The sequence below is a fragment of the Meleagris gallopavo genome, chromosome 3 (assembly GCF_905368555.1).
Source record: "Meleagris gallopavo chromosome 3, MGAL_WU_HG_1.1, whole genome shotgun sequence".
Lineage (NCBI taxonomy): Eukaryota > Metazoa > Chordata > Aves > Galliformes > Phasianidae > Meleagris > Meleagris gallopavo.
Window position 1 is genome coordinate 74,960,483 of NC_139406.1, and position 20,953 is coordinate 74,981,435.

The following is a 20,953-nucleotide window of genomic DNA, read 5'->3' on the forward strand; positions in this document are numbered from 1 at the left end:
ATGTATTCATTATAGAAGGTTCTAAAAATGAGTAACTCCAGGTACATTTTGAAGCTATTATAGTATGAATATATTTTTCTGCTTTACTACAAATACAAACTAGTACGCAATATTTTGTGCTTAAGCAACCAATATAAATAGAAGCTAATTAGTAAATTTATTACAAAAATTAATATGGTACTTTGTTTTAGAAATGAGTCAACTAATTAATATTTTCTCATTACAGATAAAACTGTGGTATGACAAGGTTGGTCATCAGTTAATAGTGACAATACTGGGAGCAAAGGATCTTCCTTCAAGGGAAGATGGGAGGCCAAGGAATCCTTATGTTAAAATTTACTTTCTTCCAGACAGAAGGTAAGGTGAACAGAAAGACAAGAAGTTGAGTAACAATTAGCTGAGCATACTTATCATACACTTATGGAAACATATTACAGTTTGAAGTCCCTTAATAGAGCATACTACGTAACAACAACATGTCTTTGGACACTGAATATTAACTGACTTTCACTGACTATTTTGTTAAATACTGAGTAGAAAAGTAAAGGCAGGTGTACAACATTGCATGTGAAACTGTTATTTGCAAAGCATTTTGTTAATGTTCTGTAATACCCGTATTCCTTAGGACAGTTATTCCTGTCTAGAGCAAAGAAAATGCTGCAAAAATAGGTTCACAGATTTCTAGACTGGTCAGACCAGCTGGTTGTTTTTTTCCCATTCAAAGCAGGAAAAAAAATTGCAACTGAAATGGATTTATTTTTTTAATAGTAATCGGTGTTTCACAAGAATTACTTCATCTTCTTCCTATTTATGTGAAATGTTCAGAATTTTTTGAAATTATAACGTGTTTTCTATCAAATATATAAGAATTGGCAAGTTGTCATATGGCAGGAAAATTCATTTTATTTTCCTCAGAAGTAAAAGCTAAGTAAGCAAAATATATTTCTTGTGTAAGAAAAGAAAATGTGCTAGACGTAAAATACGCTTAAATAAGTCAAGCATTTCATTAGATGAAAATACAGAATTCTCTTTGATTAAACAGATTTGAATGGAAAAGCTTGTCCAGTGTAACTTATTTCAGTTTTCAAGGGTAAATGAATTTTTATTGTAATCCAATAATTGCATTATTTGCTTTAATAATGTGTCTAAAAATATTATGTCTTAGTTAATCTGTTGACCCAGTTTCTAAGTAACTGTTCATAAACATAGTAACTATTTTACAAATGCACGTACTTCCAAAATATGCAAGTACTTCATTGCCATATTAAAAAATCCACATTAATTTTAATGCCACAGCTGCATATGCGGCAATCAGCAGGTTTAAAATTAAGCATTTTTCTGAGAACTCGGTATTGTCAGTAAAAGGAATGTGGGTGTTTTCTAGTGAAACTCATTTTCGTCAGAAAATACATGTTCTTGCAAGCAGAAATATTCTGGAAAACACATTGCTCTCAGCAACACCCTTGAGCCTGACCTGGGATTCCCACAGTAGCCGAGCATAAGGCTCCAAAAAGTCAGGCTCGCCTGATGATGGAGATCTGCCTTCAACTTGGTGTCCCAAAGGATTGTCTTGGAAACTGTTTTGAGACCACTGTTTCTGAGTGTTGCTGGAAGAGCTTATGTAACATACTCCCAGGGCCGCTGGTGTCTTAAATGGCTTACTTATCTTATAAAAATGCAGTTTTTTGCTGTGTTGTCTGCACATGCATAGTACTATTGATCATGGGAATTCTGTCCATAGAAGTATACATGTATTTATGAAAAATCCATGTTTACTGTTTTCCAAACAAATATAGAAAACAATTTCTTTTTTTTCTGAGGGAATTTCTTAAATTTGGAATTGACGTGCAAACTGTGAAATCAGCTAACTTCAGAATTTAATATCAAGTTACAAATTATCCCCAATACATACTTTGAACTTTGTTGTATCAAGAACAAACTCTGACATACATTATTAGAGTATTTCCGTAACACTACACAATGTGCTGCTGGTTTAAGATCTGCTGCTTTTCATGATACGTTTTTTACAGTTTATATTTAGTGGTTTTTTTTGTTTGTTTGTTTGTTTGTTTTCAGTGATAAAAATAAAAGAAGAACAAAAACAGTAAAGAAAACATTGGAACCCAAGTGGAACCAGACATTCATTTATTCTCCAGTTCATCGGAGAGAGTTTAGAGAACGAATGTTAGAAATTACCCTTTGGGACCAAGCACGAGTTCGGGAGGAAGAAAGTGAATTTTTAGGAGAGGTATACAATTATTGGTACTTATTACAGGAATACATTAGTCCACATATTCATATTTAGGATACAGTATTTTTTAATAAAGTAATTATTAGCAAAGCAAAGATGTTTAAAATTGTTAATTTGTCCTTATTTCATTAGGTTGTACTTGGCAGATAGTACTGATACGAGATTCTTTCTGTATTTCTTCTGTTTCAGTAACTGGATGCACACAGTTTCTCAATTTGTTTGAGAAATGTTTAATAAAATCCACATTTCACATACTTTTATTTTAACAAAATATTGAAATGTTGCTGACTAACTCTCTACAAGTTGTTTGAATACTATTAAGATTGTTGTAAGGTGATGAGGGCCATGTGAATTTTTTTTTTTTTTTTTTTTGGTGTATTTAGAATTAGAAAGGCACAGAAAATGCTTTCTTACAAAGTGCAGGATTTTAACAGCACTTTAAAAAGGCAAATGCATTAACTTAAAAGACAAAGTCCTTAACAGTAAGCGAATAATAGAATAAAATTTTTGAACATTCCTATTTTAAAATGCAGTTATATAATGGTTTCCTACTTTTAATCTTTTTTTTTTTTTTCTTCTAGATTCTTATTGAGTTAGAGACAGCACTACTAGATGATGAACCTCACTGGTACAAACTTCAAACACATGATGTCTCTTCATTGCCACTTCCCCATCCCTCACCATATTTGCCACGAAGACAACTCCATGGCGAGAGTCCCACGCGGAGGTTACAAAGTAGGTTGTTAGTTTTATCCATGCGTAGTTTGTTTGGATTAATGTGTAAAATATGTTAAATTCTTGTAGATGGCAGCTGGCAGAATTTGTGTGTTCATTTGCAGCTGTTATGAATCAAGTTATTTATGATTACTTTTGAGAGTCTGAAATGTTACCAATGGTATTACTGAACACTGTGCAATACAACATTGTTTTCTTAAGAGATATCCTGGTTCAGATTATGAGTTTGAGCAAGTTATCTTGCTCTTCTACGATGTGCTCTCTTTATCTTAAATTCCTATCTCCCATATTACATTTATTTTTTCCTAGTTTAACCAAAAGTGAAAGTGCAGTAACTTCCTCTCACGGTAAAACTTCTTAAAAACAAAGTGAGCTGAGTATAAGATATGTTACAAAAGCAAAGCCATGGCATATTGCTTTGTTTTAATAGTTTTTTGCAGTTGCATTCACAAATGGAATGTCTCTTATTTCTATTTTATAGAGTTTGGTATACTTGATTCATAATAGTTTCATGTTACCAGAGTAGATACTCTGAAAAAAGAATATCTGAAAATCTATTTCCTTAATGCTGTGTTGTTTCTCTAGTTTAACTGCTCACTACTCTCAGTGATTCAGAGCTATCTCTCACTGAATGAACAGTACAAAGTGTCAATTGATACTGTGAAAAATCTTTTATTATTCTTAAAGATAACTCGTATGGGAAAAAAAAAGGGGGAAAACTATTTCCAAGAGCCTTTGAATTTTATTTGGTCATTGCACGTGGGTGTGTATGCGTGTTTGTGATAACTCCCACAAACTCACAGAAGCTTATGCCTGTGTAGGCTCAAAAATAAGCTTGCATATTTGCTGTGTTCTGTGTGGACCCTCTATTAAATGTTTTCTGGTATGTAAGTATTAAAAGTAGTTGGCAGTGTTTGTGTATGTGCACTAGATGGTGAGAAGAATTAAAATGCTCCATATCATAATGTTCTGAAATAGTTATATTAACTGGGAGTTGAAGTTCATAGCCTTCGAGTTGTAAGATTATACCGGCCCACAGAAGAGTGAAAGAAATAGTAGTTAACAAAGAAAGAACTCTTTTTCAATTAATTTCTCTTCAGTCTTCTCAAGGACCATAAGTGTTTTTAATGTGAATTTTTAAAATTTATTTTTCTCTGTACTTTCTACCATCTTGCCACACTTATAGTAAGTTGTCTGCCATGTAAAAATACCTGCAGACCAGTTGGACATTTTGGTATTGAAATTTTAATTAAAAAAAAAGAATCCATCTTGAAAACAAACCCTCTTTGTTTTTAATAATTCCCATCTGTGCAATAAGTAACTGCCCTGAAGAATAAATGAATAAAGTAGTAAATGCTTTTGGAAAAGATTTGTAGTGGAACTTGATTACAGATCTGTTCAATGATATTGTTACAAAATTTGATAGTCAGTGAGGTTTTAATACTGTGCTAAGCTTAAAAATCATGCCTTTCTTGAAATGAGGAGGAAAACAAAGGACATACCAAATCTTTAGCTTAAGGTAGAAATCCTGCTTTTCAGTGAAGGGTGGTTTAGTCTTATTGTTCCTAGAACAATACTTGGATGCCTCATGATGTACAAACTTTAGCCAAAGGTGCATTGTAGGCTATTGACAGGAGAATGCCTCTGATGCCTAATGATATGTACTTTCCTACTGAGACTTGGATTCCATAAGGAAGGATTTTCTCTAGTGTCCTGGGAATATATTTGCTTCTTGGATCCTTGTGTATTACATATTATTTCCAGTTTGAACATATAGTTTTACATGACAAATATAGAGAAGAATGTCCTTTGGAATTAAAGTCCCTTCTTGTTTGGGACTGGAAAGGCATCTAATGGAAAGTTTGTACCTAGTCAGAGCATGACAGCAGGTTTTTTTTACATTTTTTTGTGTGAATTGATGTCACACCTCTGAAATGTCTGTCTACTGCTTAGTGTTGAGGGAAGAAGCAGAATATCACATTGGAGCTATCCAGAACTCAATTGCAAAAGTCTGTAAGTAATGCAGTGTGAGTTGGCCAGGCATGAAACAGATGTTACATCAGGTATCCTCTAAAAAACCCCTTCCAACCTAAATTACAGTGGACTGATGAAGGCCAGACAGAACATGACTTACACCTTTAATACTTTAATAACATGATATAGAAGCTTGTTTCTTATATTGTTTTTTGGAGGTTTTAAAAGAACATTAAGCTAAACTTAAGATTTCTCTATTTCTTCTGTTTTTTGCTCTTTTAAAATCTTTTGTTAACAAGTCTTATATGCAATGAAGCAGAAGATGTTACCAGATTTTTTCCAGTGGCAAGCTGTGACAGTGTGCAAAAAAAGATCTCCAGAATGAGGATAGGGCATATCTTAAAAGTGTACCTATCTCTTTCAAAGTACTTTTTAGAATACTTACTCTGCTATTACACTCTAAATTGATTTCAGTTATTGAGGCTGCAAAAGCTGTCTTCAGCTTCAAGAGCAGTTCAGCCCTGCCATCTTTTATTAATTTCTGTGATGCTTTTACATACAGAATTAGTTAGTACAGTAGAAGCATCTCAGAGTCACAGAACTGTAGGAAAGGACCTCTTGAGATCATCTAGTCCAGCTCTCCTGCAAAGCAGGCTCCCTAGACCAGGTTGCACAGGTGGGCCTTGAATATCTCCAGAGAAGGAGACTCCACAGCCTCCCTGGGCATCCTGTTCCCATCACCCTCACTGGGAAGAAGTCCTTACGCACATTTGTGTGGAACGTGTATGCTTCAGTTTGTGGCCATTTCCTCTTGTCCTACAGCCACATACTGCTGAAAAGAGTCTTGATAAGAAGTACTGGATTGTATGCCCCTCAAAATTGCTAGCGAGAAGTACCGATATATTTAGAATTATAAGATTATTTGTTGTTTGTATAAATACGAATGTACACATCTAATCTTTATTTTTTGTTAAATGCATATATACAAAGGCAATATTTAAATGTTATTTTCTGAAGGTAGCTTAAAAGAACCACCTACACTTAGCACTTACTGCTATTCTCTTTTTAGTATCATTGAATTTTGGTGTTCTGAAGACAAACAAATTGTCAGTCCTGAAGACTGAACTCCCATGTTTACAGATAGCCAGCAGCATAGGGTGAGCTTCTTACAGAGTCTCATATGCAATGTCTTCCAAGAACCAGCTTTCAAAGAGAGATAGTAGCTTAGTTTCTACTTCTTTTTATCTCTCAGTATCTTGGAGTGGACATTGTGTAGTGGTATAGAGTGATAGAAGCCAGCTGTTCACCTTCTGTTGAAGTTAATTTTTGAATTTTTGAACTAGCTTCAATTTTCTTAAATATTTTACATAGTACCTGCATATATTAAGAATTCCAGGCTGCATTAAGTGGAGTTGTAGGCCAACTGAAGTTCTTTTTATATTACCTCTGAAAAAAGACTCTAAACAGCAAAGATTATTTTATAAAAGATTTTAATATTCCTGTATTGATGAGGCCATAGTATTGATTTTCTTTCTCGTGTTAGGTAAGAGACTTACTACAAATTACAATGAAAATTGAATGTGGTTTGGATACTGCATTCATGGTTGTCCATTAGAATCAGCAGTGTTTTTGACTTGGGGTTGAAAATCAAGAGGAATTACTTTGTCCCCGTCTCCCAGAACAGAGAAAGCAAACATCAAATTAAATCTGAGAGATTCTTATTCAATCTTTTAAAGTTATGTGTACATGTGTGCGATGTGGGATGATAATGCTTAGTGATAAAGGATACTGGGCTATCGTGTTTTGAAGTCCAACAATTTTGTTGTTGTTGTTCTGTATTAAACTGATATATATTTTTTAAGAATTATCTTTCATTATTTTGTTTTGCTTTAGGAATTTTAAGAGTTTCCCAGTTACGTAAGATTTTTTTAAAATTACTGTCACTAGTTCTGGATCTGCAGCTTTAAAGCCAAACTGATGGAATTATTGATCTACACACTACAGAGTGTAGGTAGTCAGTGCTTATAACAGCTTAATGTCAATAGAAGGGAAGAAATGTGAGAAACAGTAAAAACAGACAGTTTCTGATCCCTAGTTACAGCATAGGTATGCACAGCAATGGAAGGAGAGTTTTTAATTATCATGAGAATCATAGAATCACCAAAGTTGGAAAAGACCTTCAAGATCATCCAGTCCAACTGTCTACCAGCACCAATATTTCCCACTAAACCAAGTCCCTCAGTGTCACATCTACATGTCTCTTGGACACCACCAGGGATGATGACTCCACTGCCTCTCTGGGCAGCTATTGCCAATACTTCACCACTTTTTCTGAGAATAAATGATATCCAATCTGAATCTCCCCTGGCACAACTTGAGGCCATCTCCTCTAGTCCTATCACTAGTTATGTGGGAGAAGAGGCCGACGTCCACCTCACCATAGCCTCCCTTTAGGCAATTGTAGAGAGTAGTAAGTTTCCCCTGAGCCTCTTCTTCTCCAGACTGAACAATCCCAGTACCCTCAGCTGCTCCTCATAAGATTTGTGCTCCAGACCATTCACCAGCTTTGTTTCCCTAAATACGCAGTGAATGCACAGTATTGTTTAAAAAAGATGTTTTGTATTTTAAGCATTCTCCATAACGGAAAAGTAGTGAATCTATGTGCAATAAACTCTGCTGAAAATATTGTCTATAAGGTTTCAGAAATGACAGTGTTTGGAAATCAAAATCTTTAAGTCCAAGATGGCCAACAAAATGGTGTTTGATTCAGATCTGAACACTGGAGAGATCAGTCAGAATCAAAATAACTGTAATAAGAAAACTGTGAAGTAGCTTTCTTATAAGTGGTGAGTTTTGTTGCTCTGGGCTTTAAAGTCTTTCATAACTTCATTTGCTGACTTTCTTGACTGTTAAACAAGACTATTTGAACAAAGAGATGGGAGAGTGATTATTGTACCAATTTTTTTCTGGGCGCACAGAGTGCATTTATAAAAGAAAAATACAGAAGAAATATGCATATAGCTATTGTAAAGAAGAAGTACATATATATGTATATATACATATATATAGAATATATAGCATTACTTTTCCAAATTCTATGTCATTCAGATAGAAATAAAAAAAATCATAGTACATAAGCAAAATATTCTGAATAATATGGTCGGTTTTGTTCGTCTGATTAGACTTTAGCATGTTAAAAGTTATCACATTTAACTAGAAACACCAAATCAATAGACTGAATTCACGAAGTGCTTATTCACCATACTGTTTATTCATTTTTGAAGAAACTTTTTCAGATGGACTTGTCGTTGCTGGTTGCTGAGGCTTTTTATTGATTTATTTATACTCAGTGACTTTGTCATCAAATCAAAGATGGATTTAGTGCTTTTATCTGTTAAGTCAAGTCCTCTTTACCATTATCTAACTGTTAAAATTTCAAGTCTATATTCTAGAACATATAGAGCTAATCTTGGTAGTATCAAAAGAATTGAAGTTTAATAATAATTAATGACAGTGTATCTGAGACCTGAGGCTCTGCATTGCAAAACTGTGCATTCCAATGAAAGCTATGGAATTCTTTAGAATTCAGAATCTTACTTTACTTGAGAATCAGGATCCTGCTGTTTCAGCAATTTCCTTTTAATGTGTTGTGAATGTTATAAGTCTGTATGATAATTTTAAATCAGTGTAACTGCATCTCAGTTGAGGATATCATAATAATGCTTTTTACTAATAGGTGAGCAGGAAACATACAATTGCTTTTTTTTTTTTCAAATTATAATATGGAGCATTTTATGGTCAGTGGCACAGACTATGAACAGTGAATATTTTACAAGAAGTTTACCCTAGAGAAGTGATGAAACTTATATTTCTCCTTCATGCTTTCTCCTTAATTTTTCTTTCTTTTTCTTTTATGAAGCACAGGCCTTGGGCATGTTAACTTTGTTTGCATGCACTGATGTTTTGTTCACTGAATATGGATATACATATATATATATATATATATACACACACACACCAGTATATCTATTATGCACCTGTGATTTACTTATATTTATTGTACATCTATGGTTTATTAAATACTTTAATAAAAAGGTATTTAACATGATACAGGGGTGTCTGAAAAGGCCTTAAACTATCAAAATATTTTTCTTTTTCCCAATTAAAAAAATAAAATTATTTAATTTTTGAAAAAATAAAAATAAACCTTACTAAACTGTAATTAAACTACAAAAATATTTCAAATTCTATCAACACTGCAATAGTTTATGGAAGTTTGAATATTGCTTATAATTCTATTGCTCTGTTTCCTTGATAAAATCATGTCATTAAACTACTCTTTTGCCTTGTAATGGCAGGAAAACAATGTTTTCTGTTGAAACAACTTGTTGTATAGGGCAAAATAACCTTGCTAGGCAGCAGATAAATAAATAGTTGGGTCAAATTTAAAAAGATTCTAAAAGACAGAGATTTATGCAGTGGCTTCCTTTTCTGGCTAAAGTCATTGTACGTTTTTTTTTTTAATTGTTGTAGCATAATAAACTGTCATATAATTGTAAGGGTTCTGATGAAATTTTCAAGTGAATTGAGTATTACTCATTTTCCTTTCCATGTTGTAACCATATGGAAAAATACATGGCTTCCTTAGTCCTTGCTCCATTATAATCTCACTATTTCTACATTCCTGTCTTCTTACAGAAGCTCTACAATTTTCTAGATCTTTCCAGAAGTTACATTCAGAATATCTATCCTTTTTAATTATATAATAGACTATGTTAATTGATTTTTAATGACATTCTTGGACCTTTGCTGGAGGAAACTAAAAAACTTTTCCATACTTCCTTTTTCGTAATTTTCTAGCCAAAGATGAGTCAATTTTTCATGCAATTAATAACTGGAATAGAGCTGTGCCAACAAATGCAAATGTTAGAAAAAATGTAACCACTAAAGCTCTGATCTAAATGTTTGTAAATCATTCTGAGAAAATCCTGATTATTTTATTTGAAATTAATGGAATTCTGGAGCTAGGTAACAAAAAATAATTGTTTATCAAGAAATACAATTTGAAGATAGAGATTTGAGATTTGCAGGTAGTAGATGATTTAGTGATAATGTATATATGTTAAAGCAGTATGTAGCCGGATGTCAGAAAAGCTCCAGCTTCCCAGAAGGAACCTGGTTGTCCAGTACATTCCAAACAGCACTGGTTGGCAAGAAATTGTTATTTTCCCTTTTTTTCTAACCATATCATATCCTGTTGTCTGTTACTGTTTCTAAATGATTTCTGTGAACATTGCAGTAGCTAATTGATAATTGTATACTGCTGTCCACCTATAAGTAGCCAAAACATTCATAAGGTCTTGCTAACAGCCAGGGCATATTCATATTGCTTTGACATCCTGGCTTCTTCCTATTACTTCATGGAAGTCATATTTACAAAATCTACAAATGGAAAGTAATATTTCACATTTTCATTCGTGTCCATTGTTTTGCATACTATATGTATTATCATGTTTAGAAATACTGACATGATTGTACGGAAAGCTGAAGTAACTCAAAGAGTCGGACTTAAGTAATGAAAGCAATTACCCACATCTTGCAAATATTTAATCATTGTCTTAAATTCACCGGTGACAAATCATGTGGAGAAGGTATTAATGTATACATTTAACCAATGTATATATTTGTGCATTATTATGTACATTTTTACCATGTATATGCATTTTTACCAAATCAAATAATTCACTAGCTGGAGATAGAAGATTGACTTTAACATCACTACTGAGTCTGTGAAATTTAAAGTAGTATTCATAGCTACCTCTCAGGAAAATTCTGCTAATAACTTCTGCCAAGGTGCCAACAGCACCATACAGGCATTTAAGGGTAGCAACCTGTATAATTAGTTGAATATACATTTTGCCCTTAAAAAGTTGAACACTTGCTTACAGTAAGTAAGCAGCTGTATTTGAGAATTGGAGATGACTGACCTCCTGCAGTCCTCCCTGACTACAGAATATAAATGTCAAACCAGAAGTGATTGGTGTTTTTGTGGTTTAATTTCTCAAATCTGATTGAGCTTTTTGCTTTTGAAATATGGCCTGACATATCAGATTCTTCAGTCTGCAGAAGCAGTTACAATGAAGTTTAAGGTTCTGACCATCCCTGTTACATGTAGTGATTCATGTAATCTTCCCTGACACTACTTCATTTCAATATTTGTTTTCCAGATAAAGGCTTATATTCATATAATTCAGGTAAACTTTCAGCATGCCAGAAATGCTTATTGCTTCCACATACATGCAAAATTTAATTTGATATTTTATTGTTGTGCTTTTGCTACCTATTGTGCAGATGCTAAATTGCTTAAATGTTCCTCAGCTTTACATGTTTGCTTTTCAGCCATAGGTCCTTTGTTGGCTTTGTTTCTCTACTCATGACATCTCAGTATTGAGATTGGAGCAATACTATACCATTATACTTGCTTTGTCTGCCTTTAATTTAGGTAGAGCTTTGATAGGTGAACTGTAGTAAGCTTTATTCACTGTCCTAGGAAAATGCTATTTTGCTTAAGCTTTATTTAAAGGATCATTGTTGTATCATAGTTGTTTGAGAACTAACGTAAGTATTTTTAGAACGGAAGCATGTGGTAAGTGAATTACTACCAAAATCAGTATTTGTATTGATACATGTTTTTACAGGTTAGCATTGCTTTAAATTCCCAGTTATGAATACAGTTAGCATATCTAAGAAGTTTCCCTTAATTAAACATAAATAAATCATAATGTAAAGTTTTTACAAGCTTAAATTTCATAGCACTTTTCATGTGGGACTTTTTGCAGTTGCTGCAGTTTTAATTATGAGAATCTCATTGAGAATTGGTTCATTTAATTATCTTTCAGTTAAGTTTAAGAAATGAAGCACACATTGTTAAAAAAATAGAACCAGTGCTATCATAGAGAGAAAAAGAATTCACAGAATCATGGAATCGCAGAATTGCAGGGGTTGGGAGGGACTTGAGAAGATCATTGAGTCCAACACGCCTGCTAAAACAGGTTCTCTACAAACCCCAAACCATTTCTTAAGAGCAGTTCTAATAAAGCCTAGTTTCCATTACATTTACCCTTATTCTCCCATGTTTCTTCCAGTCTGCTCTCTCTGGAAATATCCCTAGATCCCTCTCATGTCTTACATGTTCACTTGGGAACAGAATATGTTTGCTGTGACTAATATGATTTCACCGTGTGTGCTCAAATTTTACATTGATTTTGTTTCTTTTCCACAAAAGAGTTCTGATTCAAATACATCTCTGTTTATTTCTGCAATCCTTTTCAAAGATCTGTAAGAACTTAATTACATTTGGTACTTAAACTTTTCAGACAATTTAGATGAAATTTGTCGAAAACTTGAAAAACCACAGGAGGAAGAAGTGACAGATTGACATGCAGACAGTGAGACTGCATGAGAAATTAGTTCGCATGAAGAACCCTCAGGCACAAATTAGATGAATATGAAAGAGTAAATTCTTAAGACAGTTGTTGTAAGACTGATTTTAGGGTTGCTTATGTGTCAGCTTTGAATATAGAAAAACAGTGGTAGCACTAAGTTACTCTAAATGATTGTGAAGGCCTTTTTTGAGCTTCAGGGAAGGAGATCACACAAGCATGCTTCAGTACTCTTTGTTCCCCCAAGGAGTTCACCAAACCTAGTAAAATGTTCCTACATTGTAATGGATAGGATCCTCTCCTTGGGAGCTTGGTCTGCTTTCTCTTTCCTTTCTTTCCACAAGATGGAAAAAAAAAAATCTGAGCCAAAATATCTGGCGTTCTTTCTCTACTGAAGCTAACACCTTATTCTTATTACTCATTTCATCTATCCATGTCAGTTCTGTGTTGATTGGTCAAATAGACTTTGATAAACTTTCGAACCTCACATGCTGCTCTTCTTATGTTGAGGCTTATACCAGAAACAAGTGTTTTCCACATTATTTTTATTCAGAAGTTGCAAACTGCTAACATCCAGTTATCAGACAAAATGATAATAATCAAGAATAGTTTAGTAATAACTTATATTCAAGTACCGGGACAGTGAGGCTTAATTAGCATCATTCTTCATGTTTAAAATACATCAAAGACATACAAACCATTGTCATGAGTGCACTTATTTGATGCACTCTATGTCCCAGATATTACCTGCTCAAACTCTTCACAGAATTTTGAATTTGGTAGAAAGGATTTCATCTTCTTATTCTTGAAATATGCACCATATTTTACAACATATTGGTCAAATATTTTAAAATACACGTTAAATATGCATTGAAAACACTAAACAACAGCCTAATTAGCAGTATTCCTTTGGAATAATTTGTTGATGAAAGACTTCATTGTCACACTTCCCAGAAAGATTAAGAGTAGTGCTTTCTCTGTTTTATGGATAGTGGTTCAAATTACTTGATATGAATGTAAGACAATGAAGTGGTATAGGTTAAGGGGGGACTGCAGCCTACGTATTCAAATTTACATTGTCAATAGGTTAAAAACAATATTACCAGCTTGAATGCATAGCGTATGAAATTAATCTTGCAAAATTTATGAGAACTATGATGCCAGCAATTACGCTTGAATTTTGGATACTCAGTTCAATAAAGGATTTTGACCTGTGGACTTTCTAATCTGTTCAATTTCTGATGTTAATGGAAGATATTGTAAATAAGTTTAATGTGATTACTTTGCAGAAGTTTCATATTCCAGGCAGTAATTCTTGACATTACAGATTTAATAGACATGTTTTCCTTCCTCTGTCCTTCCTGAAGACATTGATTTCCAAAGAGAAAACCAAGTAAGAAATCTCAATTTAAATGACTTCTAACCAACCTTTAAAACCACATTTTAAAGCTGTTAGAAGACACAGGCCTCTTTGCAGGAGTAGTAGCTGGAGAAAGCCCTGAAATGTGTATCTTCTTTCTCTATGCCCATCCTTAGGTGAGGTCTTAATCCTGGCCCATTCACCTTCCCAATGCCCCGTCCTTTCCCTGCAGCTTAGTTGTGTGGTGGGATTGAAGACAGAATTCTGTATATAAAAAGAGAAAATGATCTCTAGATCCTAGAAGGGGATTTGGAGTTGAGGTATTAGGAAAATCTAGAAAAAGGTGGATGGGGGCTTGAGGGGAAAGAGAGGCCCCTGTGTTTTTGTTTCCCAGTGGAAATCTTCAGCCCACTGTGACAACAGTTGGCTATTTTCATCCTCGAAGTGAATTTTCTCTCCAGGATATGAAAGATAATACTCTAAAAATATGTTAAAGTGAATATATTCAGCTGTAAATATAAATAAAATCAGCCTTGGTTATAATTAATTACATTCATTCACAGGGGTGAACTAGGTAATGAATGACATTCAGTCAAGTCATAGTTCATTCAACTCTTTTATGTCTTTCATCAGTTGCCTGTTCTTCCCATTCCCCAGTCCTTGCTTAGCTGCAGAGCCCGAGAGCTGCTGTTGGCGTCTCTGCACAGCAGCTGCTCTTCTGCTTCCAAGTCAGAGCCAAGGTTACCGAAGAGGCCAGAATCATGCTGGTCTGCTCTGCATCCATTTGGTGGATGCCTCTTTTTTCCCAACCAAATCCCGGTGATTCCAATGCGACTCTCTTGCTCAAATATTTAGTAGCAAATACAATCCATCTTATTTAATCATGTGGATTTGAATTTGTGACTAAGGAGAATTGAGGCTGATGGCCCAATACTTCTTCCCCACTGGCATGTAAATCAACATAGCTGTAGAAGACTGCTGAGATGAGCAGCAGGTACAGCATCACAAGCAGAATAGATAGACACTCTTTCTTTGTAACACAACAAAGATGTTCACTGGGTCTCTATCCTACTATAATATAAAAAAATCATTAGGCTGAATATCTTCCTAGTTAAACTTAATTGCTTTGTAGAAATTATCCTGATTAGCAGAAAGTCCATTAGGAGACCTGACAAACTCTTTACAGCAAAGAAGAACCTTCCTTTGCCCTGATCAGTAGATGCTGGACAGCCTGGTAGAGAACAGCAGTTTTTATGGTTCAAATAAGTTCTCACATAATAACTTTTTAAATTGAGAAGTGCTTTTATTTTTGTATACCCCTATTGGCACTTGTTCTATGAGTATGCTGGGAGGTGAGGCTGGGCATCATTCTGTGCCTGTCACACAAGCGTAACATTGATCCTGCTTTGTCCTGAGCTCCCTTAGGTTTACTCTCAGTTTTTACTTGATTTTTTTTCCATTTATTTTTCCAAATAAATCATCCTATGGCAGGAATAAAAAATCTTACACTTAACTGAACAATCAGATTAAACCTCCCACCTACTTGTTACTTACTAGTTACCTATTTTTAGATGTCTAGAGAACTGGAGCAGATACACTATTGTGCAGAACACTGATTCTCACAACTGAAACATGTAAATGAGTAATTATCATTGCCACTTTGACATACCAGTGCTTCGTCTTGATGGCATCAATCAAGTGCTGTTCAAAAGTTGCCACAGAAGACGGAAGAAAAATAAAGCTAAACAAATTAACACATGTATTTGTCCTACACGACCTACATTTTAGTGCTAATTGTAGACGTGGAATCTACTTTTGCCAACTAAGTTCCATCTATTTTGACAGGTGCACTCCTGTATAGCATTTAATAGCTTACATCTTCCAAAGCGTCACAGAGAGATTTTGTTTTTCAGAAACAAAAAAAGCTTTATGTGTGAAGCTGCCTTTTCTCCTGTTAATGCTAATACACCAAAGAAAATACTGCATTCATTTTATATGATCATTACCATTTATTTTTTTTTCTGGTACTCCGATACTTTGTATGTGAAAATGTGGAAGATGAACAGTGTGGGTACCTGTTTTGATATGGAATGAATAGATATGCATATGAAGTATCTGCAAGCATCATAAAAACAGTGTTGCAGAGCTGTATTTCACCATTTCTTTGTGCATTACATTAAACACTTAGATGAGAATAGTTGGTACTATAATACGTTTGCAATAATAATAGCATCAATATTATTTATGTTTATATTAATGCTTCATTATCTGATATGAGATCTTGTTAATTATTTATAGACTTGGCTCAAGATAGCTCTGTTTTACAGGAAAATAACTGATACATGGTTTTTTTTTGTTATTTTGACAGGGTCTAAAAGAATCAGTGACAGTGAAGTCTCTGATTATGACTGTGATGATGGAATTGGTGTGGTTTCAGGTATTACTTTCTAAATTTGTTCTTTTGAGTTCACTAGAATTTTTTCTTGTTTATAATTTATTATTATGAAATTTGTAATGATTTTCTGGTGAAAAATAAATTGAACCTATGAGTGTGTTTTCCTAACATATACAAAATAAGTATTGTGGTTAACGTATATTTAACCATAAAAATGACCAACAGAGGGAAAAATCAATGTGTAAATTTCCGTGTTGCTTTTAAAAATGATAAAAATAGAATTAAAGTGTTTTTTTTTTATGTTGAATGATAGGAAATGTGGTTTAGGTTTTTTTATAGACATTGGAGTTCTATGCATCCTTGAAAACTTCATGGTGAAGAGGTTCACGGACCTGAACCCTGAACATTTTAAGACAGGAAAGGAGATGACTTAGCACATAATGTGTTCGTATTAAGTATTCAAACTGGGAGTCTAATGTGTATATGAGGCAAAAGTCATCTTGTGAAAGATTTCCTCCACTTGTAGGAGGACAAATTATACTGTAGTTGTAGCCAAAGCCAATAAAATAAGGAATCATACACTTCTTCTGTCTACAACAGAAAATGAATATAGGATGCAATCATGTCACCTTTAAACCAGTACTGCTGGGTACAGATACCATTACAGCATTAATTGCACAGCTCAGTGTGCACTCAATTACCCTACTGCTCTAGTGAGCTTTTTATCACACTTGGTCTGTATTCTGGCTCCTTTGGGCCAAGTTTAGCTTTAGTGTGTCTATATAGTGGCTTATGTATCTTTTACGTATCTTACATGGTGAACATTGAGCAGTATATGCTCCTGGTCTGTCCAGCAGCTGTAGGACAGTGGTCAGCTGCTCAGTCAAAAGTATACCAGCTAAAAGCCAACTAAAAGCATGTGTACAGCTTTTATGTCAGGTTTAAGTATGCTGATGGCAGGCTGAGTACAGTGTATAGAAGACATGAGTCAGAGCAACAGTACTACAGTGTGGGAGGGAGACAGAGAAAGTAAAAGAAGCTAGAGGAGGCAACCGTGGCTTTTACAAGATGAGGCGCTGCCAAGTATTCATAAATCCAAATCTTAATGAGCTACCTAATTAGTTGAGTTTGCACAGCCCTTTCTTAAGAAAAAGCTGTTATGCAAACTCTTATTCATCACTGGTGAAAATGCATTGCTGATGGTGACTATGTTGAAAAGTAGTTTTGTGGCTGAGAATTTGCTCTATTAGATAGTGTTATTGTGTTCTTTGTATCTGTTGTAGTTTCTGTGCACTTAAATAGAAAGCATTAATTTTGAAGGAACTTTTGTACTTCCAGTCTAAGTTTGGCTATCTTTATGTATGTGTGTCACTAAGGCTGTCAGATTGCCTGTCCTCCAGAAAAAGGATGGATTTTCATAGTCTGGACAATCAGTTAAATTAAAAGTGTAGCAAGAAAACAAAAGCAAGTTTTGTGATTTGCAAAATTACAGAATTGTAGGAGTTGGAAAGGACCATTAAAAAAGAGGAATAAATGAAAATTTGATGTTTATCTGAAATGCTCATTATGGAGCCATTTTGAAGCTCAAATCTCTGTTGTCTTGAAAGAAATTATATTTTTGCAGAGATGTAATAGGTGCCTGAATCAGCAGGATTTCAATCAAATAGCTGGATTTTCAACTTCGTATTTTTTTTAGTTATTTCTCAAGGCTGACTTTTATATAGAGATGATAGCTCATTTCTTCTGAATTTCATTTACTTTTCAGGCATTTTTGAAATCTTTTAATATAAATTAGGGTGCAGTATGTTGAATGGCTATGAATCCTGTAGTAGTAATGAAATCTTTATTTTTTTCCTGGCAGTACTATAAGAAAATACTGTTTAAAGAATTGATTTATCTGTTTTCCATTATCTAATTTTATACTGTTTAACTGTTAAAGTGGTCACTAAAATCTAATCTATGTTAGGTAGCCTTTTACAGGAAGTAGATAGTTTAATTCCTATTTTGACATCTCCATGGAAAATTAGACTTTACAGTTTAGTGAATGAGTCTACTTCCCTGTTTTTAATGTACGTTTGGTTCCTGCAAGATCTCTTAGCTTTTTAATTTCTGCTGACAATTCTACACCTTAGTTGCATTTTGATTCAGACCGACTGTGTAGCTGAAAGAGTTTGATGTTCTTTTGGCTTTGAAATTTTTATTGCCTTCCTTTTTTGTGCTGCTGTCACTACGTTTACAAGTCTTTTGATTTATCCTTTTTTTATCTTTTTTATCTTACCATCCACATCCTTCTCTCATTTAAGGTTCTTCAGTTTGCAGACTCATCACTATCTTGATTTAAATATATGCTTTCTTTGCAGCATAAAACTTCAGCCATTTGTCTCTCTTTGTTCTTTCTTTCTTAGTACCCCAGTTCTTTCATTTTGTATTTTCAAATTTTATTTAACACGACACTTCACTTTGCTTTTAATCTTTTGACATGTAAATACTGTATCACACCAAATATGTTCGCTGACATCTGTTGAGTACTCTCCGTGATCCTTTCCATAAAATTCATGCTTATTCAATGTACTAGACCTGTGAACTTGTCTCCAGGAGCCTTTAAGAAAAGAATTCTCTTCTGTTTCCTCTTTTGTTTATTTTTATTCAAAACAATGTGGTTATTATTTGATCTCATTATGTATTATTTATTTATGGTTATCTAAAATATGCTTTCTTTTTTTTTTTTTTTTTTTTTTTCATGTTCCTGATTGTAGCTGAAATTTTATCTTTCTACAAAACACCCTTTTATGTAGGTTCTCTGATATTTGTCCTGTAAAGTTAAACATCTGTCTTTGGATAAGCTGGAGATAGGAACACAGCAACTGAAGATCTGAAAACAGTTCTTAATGTGCACCTGTAAGCGTGATTGTCTAAGACTGTATTTGCTGAAAGAGAAGGAACTTCATATGCTGCAGTTCTTTGCATCATAATCTGAATATTTTTAGTGTACCTGCAGTTGCTTATTATTGCTGTTATGGCAATTCTGATGCACTGATTTAATTTCCTGGTGATAAAATCCTCATGTCTGTTTCTCACACTTTTCTCTTCCTTAATTTTTACAAAAAGTTCAAATGTATTAGAGAAATTATTCATAAAAGCTTTCTCTTTTGGTTGCTAGCATCTTTGAATGCTTAGACAAATATTGCTTTTATTCAAGAGAGCATTGCTTCTGTCATCAGGAAAGGCTTTTAAGGAAATAAAGGTAAACCAACAGAAAAACTTAAAAATTTTTGGCTACATGTGCATTCCACACCAATACTGTCAGAAAGGATTCTATTTAAGCAGATTTGAAAAAAAATTTAGAAAATAGTTCTCTTCATATAGAATATATATTAAATTTATACTGAGATCTAAAATAATAGAACGGAACCCCCATTATACTTCATCTCTGCTGGATTTAGTGTTGGAACAGGATAGAAGAAGGAGAGACAGTAGTAGCTCTTTTTGTCTTTTAGATTGCTTTTTATGTGGCCTTCTAGCCATTTAAAGCATTCATTTAGCTGTCCTTACAAATAGAATTTGACTCTCCTAAAATTGTCTGTCATCATCAATACTGCGTGGGGAAACATCAGCGTCTTCATTTGCCCCTTAGAATGCTGTTAATGTTCTTATGTAGTTATTGATCATAGAATCATAGAATCATCATAGAACGGCCTGAGTTGAAAAGGACCACAATGATCATCTAGTTTCAATCCCTCTGCCATGGGCAGGGTCACCAACCACCAGACCAGGCTGCCCAGAGCCAGCAGTATACTGATTTCATATAGATTCTAAGAGATCCTGTTCTACAGGACATCACTTCATTTATAATATTTAGTACATAGTAAATATTTATAATATTTAGTACAAAAATGTTGGGTTTTTTTTCTTCGTATTGATCAAATTTTAATGGGCATTATGGTTAACCAAGTTCAGCAATTGTGGACTGTAATTTCTAAATAGTTATTTTCTAAAATGCTTCAGCATAATACTTGTTGAACCTACTGTAAACTACTGCATAGAAGTAGCCTACTAAGTCTGCCTTTATGAAGTAGAAGGAAATTGATTGTCCACACCATTTAATCATAAGTCTCACATATCACTGTTGTAAGTCTTAAAGTGAGATATGATTTTTTTAAAATTCCATTCTACACCAATATCTCATCTGTACAGCATAATTTCAGGAGACACATGTAATCTGAGATAGGTTTGAACGGATGAGTCCTGAGAGAATATAAGGTTCAGAATTCTGCATAAACGCTATTTCAAGTCGGTAGAGAAGAGCTTTTCCAAGGGAAAAATTGCAGTCCCCAGCAAAAAAACATTTATAGTGATAAGCTATTCTCATTATGCAAAAGATAATTAGATGTTTCAGGAGCAAAATAAGAATACTAATGAGATATTTATTCAGAAGATGGTTAGAGCTAGGTAGTCTAGAAAAAATAATAACAACCAGCAAAGAAATTCTTACTGAACTTACAAAATCAATTTGGTTTTTGAGGAAAAATGAAAAGCAATTATTCATTTTGTTTCACTTCTCAAAATACCTGATGAGCCTTACGGTCAATAGAATTCTTTCACTGCAGTGTTGCATCCTTCACTTCAGGGAAAGCAGAAACCTCTTTGTATGCTTGTCAATAATGTGATCTGAGTTTTTATACCTGATCCTGTTGATGATTGCTGCTCAAAGCAGATACAGAATATATAAATGCTTTGGTTACAGCTTGAAATCAATTGCCTATTGAAAGACATCTTGTAACATTAGAAAGTATGGA

At 34.0% G+C, this 20,953-nt stretch overlaps 1 protein-coding gene across 17 annotated transcripts in view; it reads left to right on the plus strand.

Annotated features, from left to right (window-relative positions):
- RIMS2 (regulating synaptic membrane exocytosis 2) overlaps nucleotides 1–20,953 on the plus strand; it is a 434,744-nt gene that overhangs the window by 255,355 nt on the left and 158,436 nt on the right. For all 17 annotated transcript variants that reach the window (XM_085221552.1, XM_085221546.1, XM_085221549.1 and 14 more), the window contains 4 exons: nucleotides 227–357; nucleotides 2,077–2,248; nucleotides 2,833–2,986; nucleotides 16,131–16,199. In XM_085221552.1, coding sequence (XP_085077678.1) covers nucleotides 227–357; nucleotides 2,077–2,248; nucleotides 2,833–2,986; nucleotides 16,131–16,199 — 526 coding nt within the window. The remainder of the gene's footprint in view (nucleotides 1–226; nucleotides 358–2,076; nucleotides 2,249–2,832; nucleotides 2,987–16,130; nucleotides 16,200–20,953) is intronic.